This window comes from Vicia villosa, linkage group LG1 (assembly GCF_029867415.1).
Source record: "Vicia villosa cultivar HV-30 ecotype Madison, WI linkage group LG1, Vvil1.0, whole genome shotgun sequence".
In the NCBI taxonomy this organism is placed as follows: domain Eukaryota; kingdom Viridiplantae; phylum Streptophyta; class Magnoliopsida; order Fabales; family Fabaceae; genus Vicia; species Vicia villosa.
Genome location: NC_081180.1, coordinates 26,532,247 through 26,546,660, shown reverse-complemented (window position 1 = coordinate 26,546,660; position 14,414 = coordinate 26,532,247). Strand labels below are relative to the sequence as shown.

At 35.1% G+C, this 14,414-nt stretch overlaps 2 protein-coding genes across 2 annotated transcripts; one reads left to right on the top strand and one right to left on the bottom strand.

The window, feature by feature from the left end:
- Positions 1–2,761: 2,761 nt before the first annotated feature.
- On the bottom strand, positions 2,762–3,712 carry LOC131631960 (uncharacterized). The gene has a single exon (XM_058902727.1). The coding sequence runs from the start codon at positions 3,588–3,590 to the stop codon at positions 3,168–3,170; it is 423 nt and encodes a 140-aa protein (XP_058758710.1). The 5' UTR covers positions 3,591–3,712; the 3' UTR covers positions 2,762–3,167.
- Positions 3,713–9,672: 5,960 nt separating this feature from the next.
- On the top strand, positions 9,673–13,902 carry LOC131631951 (uncharacterized protein At4g15545). Its single transcript, XM_058902717.1, has 9 exons — positions 9,673–10,109; positions 10,222–10,290; positions 10,371–10,427; positions 10,841–10,910; positions 12,487–12,579; positions 12,715–12,969; positions 13,184–13,226; positions 13,474–13,552; positions 13,659–13,902. Exons 1-9 carry the CDS (start codon positions 9,834–9,836, stop codon positions 13,749–13,751), a joined length of 1,035 nt encoding a protein of 344 aa, XP_058758700.1. The 5' UTR covers positions 9,673–9,833; the 3' UTR covers positions 13,752–13,902.
- The last annotated feature ends 512 nt before the right edge of the window (positions 13,903–14,414 follow it).

Genomic DNA, 14,414 nt, shown 5'->3' with positions numbered 1-14,414 from the left:
CCAAACAGGAAATCAGATGGAAAACTACTACGGTTAAGAGAAACTGCTGAAATGAAAAGGAAATCAGATGGAAAACAAGTGATTTTCAACGAAAATATTTGAACCCTAATTTTTACCACAGATTAGAATAAAAATTAAAGAACATACAGTGGTTGCGGGATGCACGGTGTCACGGCGGTGTTCGAACAACGGCCGACGGTGTTCAGTTCTGGAAACGGCACGGTGGTGTTGTTGAAATCGGCGGTGGTTCGTTCTGCACTGTTTCTCTTCGAGTTTTCCTATGATTTTGTTTTTCTTCTTCTGTTCTGCGTTTCAAATTTTCCTTTTAATTTTTTTTCTATTTCCAATAACTCAAAACGACGTCGTTTTGGTTTAAAAAAATAAAAAAAAATGCATAAAAACCGCTGGTTTACGGAAACCGCCGATTTTCCGGTTTTCACCAGCCTAACCCGGTTCCCACGATTTTTCATCGGTTTGATGACGAAGGCGATCCAGCTATCGAATCAGACCGGCCACTGGTCCGGTTCCCGGTCCAACCGGTCCGGTCTGGTTTTTACAACTTTGATTTTGACAATTGTTTGCAAATAGGTATGGTGCACTCCGATAATATCGCAAGAGAAGTAGTTCCTTTAGTCGATGTTTATCCGAGTGTTGAAGGGGTGGTCGTAAAGACGCTAGATGTCGGCGGTGACTTTAATCGCAAGCAAGACTTTGATGATCGTGAAAGCATGCTAACATGGATTCGTATGAATGCGACTAACCTTGATTTTGGTGGGGTAATAGGAAGATCGGATAGTGGTACGTTAAGAAGAAACCCTTTCGTAGCAATGTTGTGCGTGGAATGATAATGTCCGACACCTTGGAAATACAACCACCAATAGAGTCTAGTCGGCACATGCTACTTTAAAAAATTGGTTGGGTAATAGCAAGGGTGACTTGTGTTAAGATTGGGACACCGTAAATCTCATGATTAAAAACCAACACAATGAGATACAAACCTCGTTCGGTCGGAGCATTACGGTGTTGGAGCATCGATTTAAGGACAACATCCTTTACTCTCAATTGATCGACAATATGTCTCGGGCCGGATTGAACTATATCTTTCACGAGGCCAAACGAGGTGAAACTTTTGGTGGCGATAGCGTTAAGTGTGGTTGCACTATTACTAGCACGTATGGTCTCCCGTGTGCTTGTGTTATTGCTAAAAAGGTGAGACTAGGTGAGCCAATAAGAATGGATGAAGTCACTCCTCATTGGAAGAGACTTAGTTTTGATGATGGTTTCATCGAAGGAGAAAAATCGAATATCTCTATTACTTCCGAATTAGAAGCGATACAAGAGAGGTTTTCGAAGGTCGATGACAACATGTTACTCCACATCAAAGAAAACTTGTGGAAGACCGAATTTCCATAAACAACCGACATGAAACCGCCGCCTCAACAGGTTAAGACAAAGGGTGCTCCGAAGAAAGTGAAGCCTACACCGAAGACAACTCATCTACACGGTCTCCTTCATATTGTGAGCACGTCGACAAACTCTTTCCCGACTCACCTACTCCGAAATCGCAAAAATCTCAAAAAAGTTCAAACAAAGGAGCTCGCATTAGCAAACCGCCTCCGACACCAATTTCACCCAAAATTTCAATTATCGAAGAGATACCTATTCCACTGAACATTCCACTCATCGAAGATATGCCGGTTTTTATGCACCCTTACATCGAGCGAATCGTAGATGTTGTGGGGGACGGTAATCGCGGTTATCGAGTCATCTCGGCGTTTCTTTGTAATGGAGAGGGTAGCCATACGATTGTCCGTCATCAACTCATCCAAGCGTTGAAGACGCATAAAGAATCGCACACGCGGTTATATGGAGAGGAAGCTATATTTGAAGCGGTTAACGAAGCTCTTGTGCCTTGGATGGGCCCTTATGCACCGGTGTCAAAATGGATGAAATTCCCGGAAATAGGACATCTTATTGCATGCGCCTATGATATGGTGTGCACTGACTTGACGCGTTATAGTTTTTCGGAAACCTTTTTTCGTAGGTACATCTACGGAAGCAAAATAGTTGCGATCCTTCCGTGGATATACCTACGGAACGTTCTATGACAGAGATTGTGTGGTCCATATTCACCAAGAATTCCTATAAAGTTTGGGTTTCTAGTGTTGTATTACACACAAACACAAAAATGGTATCCCTTATACCATGCTCATGGCAGCGAACATCATCCAAGCGTCCCGCTCCTGAACCGATTATTTTCAAAATGGATGGGCATGTTATTTTCTCTCCTCTCAAACCCCCGATGCAGATGAAATTTTGACACATTCATTTCTTGGACCAACTTAAAAGGTGTCTGATGTCTTGGTTAGAGGGGTAGTACAAAACTGGCGAAATCATCAAAAAGATTCAGAGGCTTAGAACAAAGACCTCGCTTGAGACCGGAGAAACGGAACGTTAGTGTGATGAGGTGGAAAACGTTACAAATGTTGTTCTGATTTTCTGGATCTAGATTGATTTCATGGATGCATCTGCGAAGGTGTTAGTATGTGCATCTACGTAACATTTTCACACAAATGTAAAAAAAATGCTTATAGAGATGCATCTACGCGTACTGTAGGACATTTTTATCAATTCGGTAGTGCGTGAATGTATGCAGTGAATTTAGAGATTTTCCCTAAAAAAATAGTAACTTTTAATTTTAAGTCTTGGATCATTCTGAAAAAATATATTAAAAAATTCAAAATGAAAAGATGCATACACATGGATAATTTTCTTAAATTAAGCTTAAACTGATATTACAGGCCTAATTTTTTATTTAACATTTTCTTAAATTAAGCTTAAACTGATAGTATTACAGGAGGCCTAATATTTTACATTAACCTTTTAATCTTTTTAACAAAATGAAACAGAACTGCACAAGATGCATACACAAGGTTGGCTACCTACTACCCTACTCGAAACCATTTAGACAACAAGTCACCCCAATTTCAGATCCATCCTTTCGTTTCAAAAAATCACGATCGGAGCAGAACTTAAAACCGGAAGTGTAGTTACGGTAACGGAGACCAGTAAGAAAAAGGTGGAAAAGGATCAACATATGAATCGTTTACCGGGTTCGACCCGATTCAAAACCCGGAATCGAACCCGTGTTGGTTGTGGATCAAATATCAATCAAGTCGAAGCAGACGCCTTAGATCTCGCGTTGCAGAGTCATCAACTGTCGCTGAGAACTGCTTCTTCATCAGAAAAGATGGTAGAGGAAGCGCGCTCGGCGATGGAGACATTGAGAACGCAGATCCGGCGTATTTGTCGCTCTTAACCGCTTCCAGCGATGAATCCAGTGATTTACCCCTACGGAGAATCGTCACCTTTTCCCTGCTCTTCGCAGTTACTGAATCATCAGCACTTGATCTCTTCAAGACCAGAGTAGAATCCCGTTTCTTTACGGCTGGTCGGGTAACCGGTTTCCGGTGAGACTTTGAGGTCGCAGCACGGTTGTTGTTGTAACCGTAGTGGTTGCTCCGGTAGGAAAACGAAGCCGGAGTAGGTGTGAAAAAGTATTCCTGGGGGTGTAAAACCTGAGTTCCCATGGCGCTTTAGAACAAAAAAAATGGTTGGTAGAAGATGAAGAGAAAATAAGAGATTATTTAATTTAATTTTTGGAAATGGGTGAGGGTTGATTATATAGTAAATGATGAAGATAAAACAAGTGGGGTATGAACCGTCCTTGCCATGATAATAAACTAAAATGACGCGTCACGAAATAAAAATAGTGGGATAAATTAAGAGAGAGAAATGGCACCTCATTTCTGACTCAACAAGGGAAGTGCGTTGTTGGTGGCTGACCAGACTGGGTCTCTGTTTGTTTCGTTGATGGGGTCATGCGGGACCCACTCTTGGTTTGGATCGCAGATATTTTCATGTCGAACCGACTTGTTTTGCTTCGGGAGGTGGCATTTGAGTTAAGGCGCTGACGTCGGTAGAGTATATTTGATTGATGAGAGAAAGTTCAAGGAAAGAAGGGATAACAAGAGGAAATGATGTAGGTTTACGTGGCGGTTAATTATTATTAATAATTAATTGTATTTTATTAAAGAAGTCAATGGCGGACTTGCATCTCTATTTTGGTAAGAGATGACAACCGAGTCTGTCGTTCTATTTAGGTTTGTTTCGCAAAGGTTCTTAAAAATATTATCGAGCAAGTCTGTAGACACTGCATAGTTAATTTTCACATTTCTAAAAACTCGTATAAAAAGTGATAGACATATTAAAAGATGCGGGCATAAATCCTTGGTCTGTTCTGCAAAAAAGTGAAGGCGAAACAGACATATCCAACAAGTCAGTCCGCTTTGTTACCCCTAATCTTTGTCCCTTGATTCTCAATGGTTGTTCTGTTGGCGAAGACTAGTGTGTTGCTCCCAAGATCTTGAATTTAAATACTACGAGATGTTGATAATCATTGTGTTTGATATACAGAAATGTCAATAAACATGCTCGATAATAGCATAAATTGTATATAGACAGTACTATAAATGGTGTAAACAAATAAAAACACAATTATAGTTGGCTCAAAATATATTGTGACTCTTCTCTTCTTTTCCAATTTGGAATTGGTTGAGTTAAAGAGGCTGGTGGTGTAGACTCAGGGGGTTCTGCCTAACTTGTTGGTTCAGCTTCAGATGGTGTTGCCTAACTTGCTGGTGCATATTCAATTGGTGCTTCATGAGTTGAAGAGGGTGGTGGTGTGTTTACTTTTTGATAGAATAATAGTGTATTTTTTTTCATTGTATAAGATACGCCTAACCTCATAGGGACATCCAACTGGTCCTTGTAGACAACCCATTCTCATAACCTACACACTCCATAAAAAAAATAGCCATGCCCAAATCATTGTCTTTAGAATAATAAAAATACTTAATTGATGCAAAAGATGTAGGTAAAAAACATTCAATTTTAACCGGTGAACAACATTAAAAATGAAAAGACATGGGTACCAAAAAAACATTGAAATGGAAATAACAACTAGCAAAAACAACTCCAAATTAACATTTTATTTTTCAAATGAATGCATTTATATCATTAACCACCTCATTTATTTTCTTTACGTTATTTGCTTTCAAATTCTTCCTTAAATGTCTTTCTACCCTTCAACTACATTTAAAGTGTGGCAAATAACATCAAAAAATCATATTTTTTTAGGTGATAGAATCTCCCTTCTCACCGTATTACGAGTCAACTCATAGTCTTAAGCCATTATAAGTTGATTTTCCTTAGAACTAGATGTTGGATCCTTAATATCTTCCTCGAAACCTCCACCTCAAATTGAGATTTCTCCACCATAATTTTCGAGTTTTTAGCTTTCATTTCTTTTCACTTCATCCATATACGAGTCTCATCAAAAGTAACATCCCTGATAGTAACGAACTTTGATCTTCCTAGTTTCATACTTCACCACTTGTATCCCTTTAATCCTTTGGGATAACCAATTAATACACATTTCACAATTCTCGTATCAAGTTTGTCTTGTTTGATATGGGCAAATATAAAAACTTTTAAACCCTCCAAATTTGAGTAGTATATTGATATTTCACTCTAAACCTCCACAAATGTCATTAAGCCTATACTTGTAGACGGACATTTGTTGATAAAATAAGTTGCAATAGCAACAAAATTACCCTAGAAAATCTTGAATAACTCACCTTCCAACACCATGCATTATAACCGTTCAAAAATGGTTTTATTCATGTCTTCAGCTAGATCATATTGTTGAAGTATTCTAGATATGGTTCTATGTCTCTTTATACCTTGTTTTATGAAAAAAATTATATCATTCTAAATTCTTAAAACATCCAGTCTAGTTCCCATATGATTTCCTACTAAAGTATGAATTTCATCAAACTTTTCAAAGGTGTCACTTTTATGTTTTAAAATGTGAACCCATACTCTTTTAGAAAAATCACCAACCATAATAAGAAAATTAAAGTGCCTTGTAAATTGTCATCCTTGTAAGACCTACTAGATCCAAGTGAACATACTCATGCGGTCGGCTAGAATTATGAATTCCACACCCAAATTATATTTTGTTCAATTTTTCGCTATCTATTAAACTTTCCTTAGCTAGTTCAACCAGACATCTTTCACTAACATGCTGTAATATCAAGTTTAGTAGTTTAGTTTTATCATAAGAGTATTGACTTGCAGGGCCGGCCCAAGGGCCAAGCTACCCAAGCTAGGGCTTTAGGCCTCAAAAGTTCGGGCTTAAAAAAGGCCTCAAATTTGTTTCATTTAATTATAAAAATATATAATGACACTTAAGTTACATATATTATGATAGTTGAGTTGCTAAAATATAGGCCTCTTTTTCTTTTGGTCTTGAGTTCAACTCTTAGCAACTACAAAATTAATATTTTAAAATATATTTTAAAGGCCTTACTTTAAAATTTGCTTTAAGCCTATAAACGGATTGGGCCGGTCCTGGTCGTTACTTCTATTGTTGCGATTTAATATTTAAGTATTATATTGATTTTGTTTATTTGTTGTTGTTGTTATTGTTGAGATTTAACATTTAAAGACTCCGTGGATTTTCTTGTTGTTGTTGTTGTTCTTGTTGTTGTGATGTTTAATGTTTAAGGATTCTATTGCTTTTGTTTTTGATTTTGTTATTGGTGTTGTTGTTCATGATGAGGAAGATTTAGAATTTGTCAAAAAAAATTAGTGCTTTGCAGATTAAAACGTTAAAAAAAGGGTTAAAATTAAAATTTTGTAAACAGGACTTTACCCCTCGGTTATTGTTAAAAACCAACATAAAAAGTAGCATGGTATTAAAAATCCAAAAAATGCAGTTGCTAGGGATTGAATCGATGACTAGTGCCACTTTTCCACCTCGGTTTTTAAATCACCGAGGTGATAAGTGGCAACTTTTCACGTCACCATTCATTACCTTGCCTGTGTAATCGAGATTATATCCATTTCTCCTCCGAGGTTAAAAGCACCTTTTGTAGTAGTGCGCACTCACATTGCTGCTTTTTACTGACACGTTTCTGACTGCTTTATAAGGAAAAGAAAAGATAAAAATAAGGGGATCGATTATGAAGAAAGAAAAATGGCGTATTCGAGTCATTTTTTAGCTTTTGAAGGGTATCTAAGCCATTGGAGAGCTTCTTCTTTGGTGATTTCTCATTTTCTTCGTGTCTACACTTATGATATTGGTTAATTTCAACATAAGTATCTATATTCCACTTAGTTTAGTTTTTATTTGATGATGAACCTGTTTCTATTTAATTGAGACATATGATCGGATGATGTTAATGTAATTGCTTTGAATTTTTGTTGTTATTTAGTTATTGATTGCATTCATTACTTATAGTTTGTTACGACATTCAATTCGATCTTGATAATAAGGACTACTGACCCTAGAGCTATTTATTTATCATACTTTAACTGTTGAATTCACTAATTAAATAGGGATAATATAATTGGGAATTGTGACTTAGAGATTAACGAGCTTTGATGCCTAGTTTGACATAACAATTGGCCTGAGGGATCAGAATTGACGCTTAGGTTAGTGAACTACTTTGTATTCATTGCATGTCTGTTAATGTGCGTTTCATCAATCAAGTATAAATAGGGGATTCTGACAATAAAATATGGTCGCTTTTCTCATAATTGTTATCAAAACTTCTCTTTTTTGTTTTCGACCAAAACAACGTGAAAACCTCCCGTTCACTTTTTTAATTACATCGCACAACATACCTTATTTTAAGTTCGTAATTCTTGTGGAGACGGATTTATTTTCATTACTTCGATAACAATCCACCATCTTAGTCTTCTCTGTCTGTGTTAGCTCGCCAACATCAATGTCATCGCCTATCAATGCTTTTGCACATTTATGTCGAATCAAAATTGCTTCCATTACTTTTCACAATCCAAAATCGATATTTCTGAAAAGCTTTTTGATATCCCATTTAGAACCTATGGTGCAAATTTATAAACTTAGGGTGTGTTTGTTTCAATGTTACAAACGATATTCCTGGGAATATGAGTATGTGAATACAATATTCCCATGTTTGATTCAAGTTTTAAAAAGTTATTCTAAGGAATTTTTTATTCTAAGGAATATTATTTACACATAGTTTTTCAATTCTTATTCCAAGGCATAATGGGTGGGAATAAAATATTCCGATGAGAATAAATTAAACCAACTCAAACTTCCAACTATCTCTCATAATTATTTTTATTTTTATTTTTTTATAATTTAAAATAAAACAAATTTTATATTTATGCCTAGGAATCTAAATTTCTACCAAACACATTCCTAGAAATAGTATTCCAAAAAATATAATTTTTTTTTTGGCTTTTGGCTTTATACCACCAGTTTAATCCGGATCCCCCTCCCGATCGCGGCAATCACCACTGGACCAACTAACGATTGGTAAAAAAAATATAATCTTAAGCTATAAAACAAACACACCCTTGAACCCTTACGGTGAGTATCATTTATTGTGAAATAAATGATTAAACACAATTATGTGTGAGACTAAGAACATTGACAAATAAAACTACACAAACTAATCAATAACCCATCTATTAATTTAATGTATGTAAGTCCACAAACTAACAAAAATGAGATAAAAATAAAGAATCAATACACACAATATTTTAGTCTCAACAAGATATTACAAATGAATTATCAATAAATTCAAATTATTACTAATTATATCAATTTTAGTCTCAATCTCTGGACTCCACAATACTTGAATCACTCATTTTCAAAATACTTAAAATAACTCTCAGTGCTTAAATTACAACTAAAATTCTTCGAATTCTTAATAATACAAAAACTAACAATTCATTCCTTTTTCTCAAAATTCATGGCTATAAAAATGATTCTCATTTTCAAAAATACCACAAAATGGTTTAAGTATAAAATGGAAGACAACATCAAATTAAATAATTTAAAATATATTTATTATTTTATTTTATAAAAAATAATAATACTATCATACTCCTACAAACACTTATTTTAAAAAAGAGTAATATCTTTTTTAATTTATAGACAAAATAATATTAACTACTCTGAAACTTTTGAATTTAAAATTTGAACTATAGATTTTTAAGGTTTATTTATTTCGATTTAAAAAATAATAATTTTTATACAATTATATACTTTAGTTTAAAAATATTTACAGAGTTTTCAAACAAAACTTCTAATTAGAAATTGTTTTAAATAAATTTTTATAAATACTTTTTTTCTTTTTCTTTTTATTATAATTATTTTTTGATATCAAAATTTAAAAAATTATTTAAATTTAAAGTTATTTTGAATAACTTTTTATAAACATTACTTTTAAAATATATATATTTTTTTAAAATTATGTAATTCTGATTATATTTCAATCTTATATTTATGTTATTGGATATGCAAATTAAGTTTTTACTTTATAAAAATAAATTTGAATTTTTATACTATTTTAAAAAACTTTTTAAAAATATAAAAAATCTTTTTTTTTTAAAGTTAAATTATTTTGTTGAGCTAGTATTTTTGGATTTTTTTTCCTCTCTTCACCTCTCACCTTGGATCAATTGTGCGTACAAACAGTGTACAAATTTATTCCTATACCCCACTCTACTGCGTCTACTTTGACCCGACCAAATGAAGAACAGAACAACTCTCTATCTAGCTTTCACATTTTACATCTCAGAAACCTAACATATACAAAAAATTCACAGAAATAACGTGAAATAATAACAATTACAGCTGTACTATTTTTTAAGTAAAAATAAAATAAGAAATAAAAAAGAAAGAGAGAGGAAAGTGGGAGGAACAAACAAACATGACGGCAGAATCAGGTAGTTCGAACTTCGATCTTCCCGAGAATGTCGTGCAAGTGCTACCGTCAGATCCGTTTGAGCAACTCGATGTGGCGCGCAAGATCACATCCATTGCTCTATCGACACGTGTCAACGCATTGGAATTCGAGTTGTCGGAACTTCGTAACAAGATCGCCGAGAAGGATAGTCTCATCGCCGAACTTCAGTCTCAGGCTCAGTCCCTCAACGCCTCCCTTTCTGAAACCGCGGATGAACTCGTCCGAGCCGAACAAGATAAGGTCCCAACCAACCCGAACCGGGTTCAGTTTTTTATTCTTTAAATTTAACGCTTTCTGTTTTGTATTTATTTGTTTGTTTATTTGTTTTCGGTGGTTGAGCTTGTGGCTTTAGGAGAATTTGCTTCAGGAGAATGCTTCGCTTTCAGAATCTGTCAGAAAGCTTAATCGAGATGTCTCCAAGGTTCATTTTACTCGGATTTGTTTATTGTGATTACGATGCTAGTGCTACTGAATTTTGATTATAATAACCCTTTTTTGCAGCTAGAGGTTTTCAGAAAGACGCTTATGCAATCACTTCAGGAGGATGATGATAATTCAGTAAGTTACTATTAATATCGTTGTTGTTTAATGCTGCTTGCTGTCTGTCATTAAGAAGTTCTTTGTCTATGAAACTCGGACAACAGAAACACGATCTCCGACAATGACAAGTCACTAGTAATAATTTGAAAAAATGAATAAATTAAACGTAATAACAAGTGTCAGTGTCGGTTTCAGACACTGACATTGATACATTTTTTTCTAGAATTGTCGGTGCTACAGCGTTATGTGCTGCTTACTATTGTAGTCTTATTTTAATAAAGAGTTTGCCATTCATTTCTGCATGTGAGTGCGGTGCCGGTTGAATACTTAATTTAATCACTGGGTTCATTTTTAACTGTACTAGCTAATACTATTTGTTTCGAGGGAATTTTCTTATTTAACTTTTGGCTGTTGATGGGTGTTTGACATAGGGAGGAGCTCCGGACATTGTTGCTAGAATACAGAATCAGTCGAGTTTGACTTATACGTCTCAGTTTGGAGGTACTTTCAATATGTTATATGTCATTCTTCCTCACTCACAAATCACAGCATTGCATTTCTGTTTAAGTCTTGGTGCAGTATGTAGTATGTAAATTGCTCTCTCATTTAGGCTCAAATGTTGCGTCGGATGTGCGGTAAAACTAAATAAGATAAAATTAGAAATTACAATATTAGAGTGTTGGGGGAACATCTATGGTAGAATAGATGATGGAAACTAGGCTCAGGTGGTTTGAGAGCATGAAGATAAAAGACCTGTGAATTACTCCCTCCGTCTCATAATAAGTGTCCCATTTCCAGTTTTTCCTTGTCTCAAATTAATTGTCCATTTACAATTCCAATGCATCAATCATTATTATTTTTCCACTATTATACCCCTATTTATTAACTTTCACGTTATTCAACTACTATTAATAGGGGTATTCTAGTAAATGACATTAATATTTTTATTAAAACCAATACATCCAATCATTTTCTTAAAAACCGCGCATTACTCAAATGGGACACTTATTATGAGACGGAGGGAGTATGTAGTAAGGAGATGAAGATAAAAGACCTGTGAATTATGTAGTAAGGAGAGTAGATTAGATGAAGGGCAGTCATGCCGCTAAAGGTAGAAGAAGACCTAGAAAAGTTATAAGATAAACCATTAAGAAAGATCTTGAGATTAATGAATTGGACATAAACATGTTTTTTGATAGAAAATTATTGGCTAGTTTGATCCATGTAGCTGACCCTATTTAGTGGGAAAGAGTTTGGTAAGCTCATTTTCTCATCAAGAAAACTATATAAAGGATTTGGTATGTACTAGTACTTCAGGAAGTGTATGCTGGAGACTTTGAAACATTTTGTTAAGAGTCTCACTCCAGTAACTGGAACACTCCAGTTGGACAACGCTCCAGTTGTCTAGTTCTGGCCCAATAGCGGAAACCATAATAGGTGGCCCACCAGATCTTAAACCAGACTTTAATACCATATTAGAGTTTGACCTAACTCATCCTTACAAAACCGGTTGGTAAGGTGAGGAGTGTCACTCCATATAAACTCTTTCAATGTTCTATCTCCAACCAATGTGGGACATTAAGATCTTCCTGATACATTTGAAACATCGGTCTAACTTTTGTCCTTTTGAATGTTCATTCTGCATCTAAATTTCCCCCTCTCCTATAGGGAATACTAGTGAAAGTAGCTTAATTACTTATATAAGTTCTTTGGACTATCAGTGTAGTTCTGAGATTAAAGTTGACTGACAATGTGATGTATATGCTGTATGTAAATCAACGTAACTATTTTAGAAAATCTAGCAATATTAAGCTACTACTTCAATTTGATAAAAAGAGCGCCGTTAAAAGCATTTTAGGTTCTTCTTTAAAAAAAAGCATTTTAGGTTCTGTTTGGGAGAGGGGGAGAAAAGAGTTATAAAAAGATGAATGGAACCATGGAGAGAAACCTTTCTATTTAACCAAGTTTTCCTCTCCATATTCCTCTTTTCCTGCTCACCCAAATGGGTCATAAAAGTTGAGCTCCTTCAGCTGCACTTTTTCATTTTCAGTACTGAGAAGTTCTAATTTTATTGCAGATAATGACTCTTCATTGCCACTGTCTATATCTTCTTCGATGCCTCGTGTTTCTGATAGTGGAAATTCTTTCGCTGAAGATCAAGATTCTGATGGTATGTACTAATGTACCATCAGCTTGCATTACCAAAAAACATAATATGGTGTCTATTTTGATATTTCTGGAAAATGAATTATAATTTTGAATGTGTATCTTGATCTTTCTTGCTTTTTCCATTCCAATATTGCAGTCATAAGACCTAGAGTGGCCTATAATCTCCTCATGGCTTCCCAAAATACCACCCCCCGGATTACTCCCACCGGTTCCCCTCCTAGTTTTTCTGCATCAGTATCTCCAACGAGAACATCTAGAACCATGTCTCCGAGGAGACACTCCATTTCCTTTTCAACTACAACAGGCATGCATGGTGATAGGTCTTCAGTGTTTTCCTCCATTGGTCACGGTTCAATATCAAGCTCCGACTCAGTAACAGGATCACAAGCTGGTGAGTACTTCCAACTTTGCTACCGTTGCACTGTGTTAAAGATTGCATCTAGAAATGCTTTCATTAGGTTGCTCTGTTTAGATTATTTGTTGGATCTCACATCCTTGTGAAGAATGAGGTGCATAATATATCCAACATTGCAGCCATATGAAGAATTTTTCATTAGGTTCGACTATTTGCCCTCGTTTTATTTTATTTTTCTTATATGTCACAGGACGAACACGGGTGGATGGCAAGGAGTTCTTTCGCCAAGTCAGGTGAGTGCTCTTTCTTGTCTTCAAACTTTGAAAACTATTAAATCAAGTTCAAAAACTTGATGTTTCACTACCAGAATTAGAAACTTTGGAAGATGACATGATTTACGAAGAGGATAAAATTTGTTTAGCTCCTCATAATCAAAATAGTCTCATCTTTTACATGTTTTAGTGAATGGCTCATTTTTTCGCTCAAATTATTTCGGGTAGGCCATTATCCTCTATTTTATCTCATGGTTGTTATCATTAGGAATCGTTTATCGTACGAGCAGTTTGGTGCATTCTTGGCAAATGTTAAGGAGCTAAATTCTCATAAACAAACAAAAGAGGTAATTCATCTTTGCTTTGCCTTGTTACCACTGATTCTCTACCACCAACCATACTTTTTTTTTTCTTCCAGTTAATAGACACTTGGCACTGTGTGCAAAATTGCAGGTGACTTTACAGAAAGCGGATGAAATTTTCGGGCCTGAAAACAAGGACCTATTCACTACATTTGAGGGATTGATCACACGCAATGTCCATTGACGATGTGCTGGATGGATTCCTATTCTAAGTTAATAATAACTGATACTTTTTGCTGTTTTATAATAATCCCATTTTTTCCTCACTGTATATTTAAATGGTTGTTGTGTAATAAAACAAGCTTGTAAATTTGAGTTAATGCCATTTCTTGAAAGGGTTGCCATTCGTAGTAGTGGGTTGACATAACTCTCAGGCCTCAGGGGTTGTGAAACAATTAGTAAGGAAACGACATAGGTTAATTAGAGAATGAAAGTTCAAGTTCATTACAATATGATAGGTTAAATATGAATCGTTTAGAAAGAGAAAACAATTTGGTTATAAATTATAAATCGGGGGAGAAAAAGGCCTCTCAAATGTCTTTTAGAGTTTGTTTTTGTTTTCCAGTAAGTTCATCGTTTTGCATTTTGGTATAGTTCTTGCCCTATTGGCAAAATTTAACCATATCTTGAGAATAACAAGTATATCAATCAAGTGAACTACCAGTTTTAACATTGATATTAAACTAATACGATTCTTGACATCTTGTCTTACTACACTTTTGTAGTAGTTTCTTTAGTTTTTTAATTAAATTTGTGACTAAAATTGCATGAATCATAGCAAGTTATAACAAGATAAGTTATAATAAAATTTAAATACCGTGGAAAATTTCATTTCACCTCAAAATCA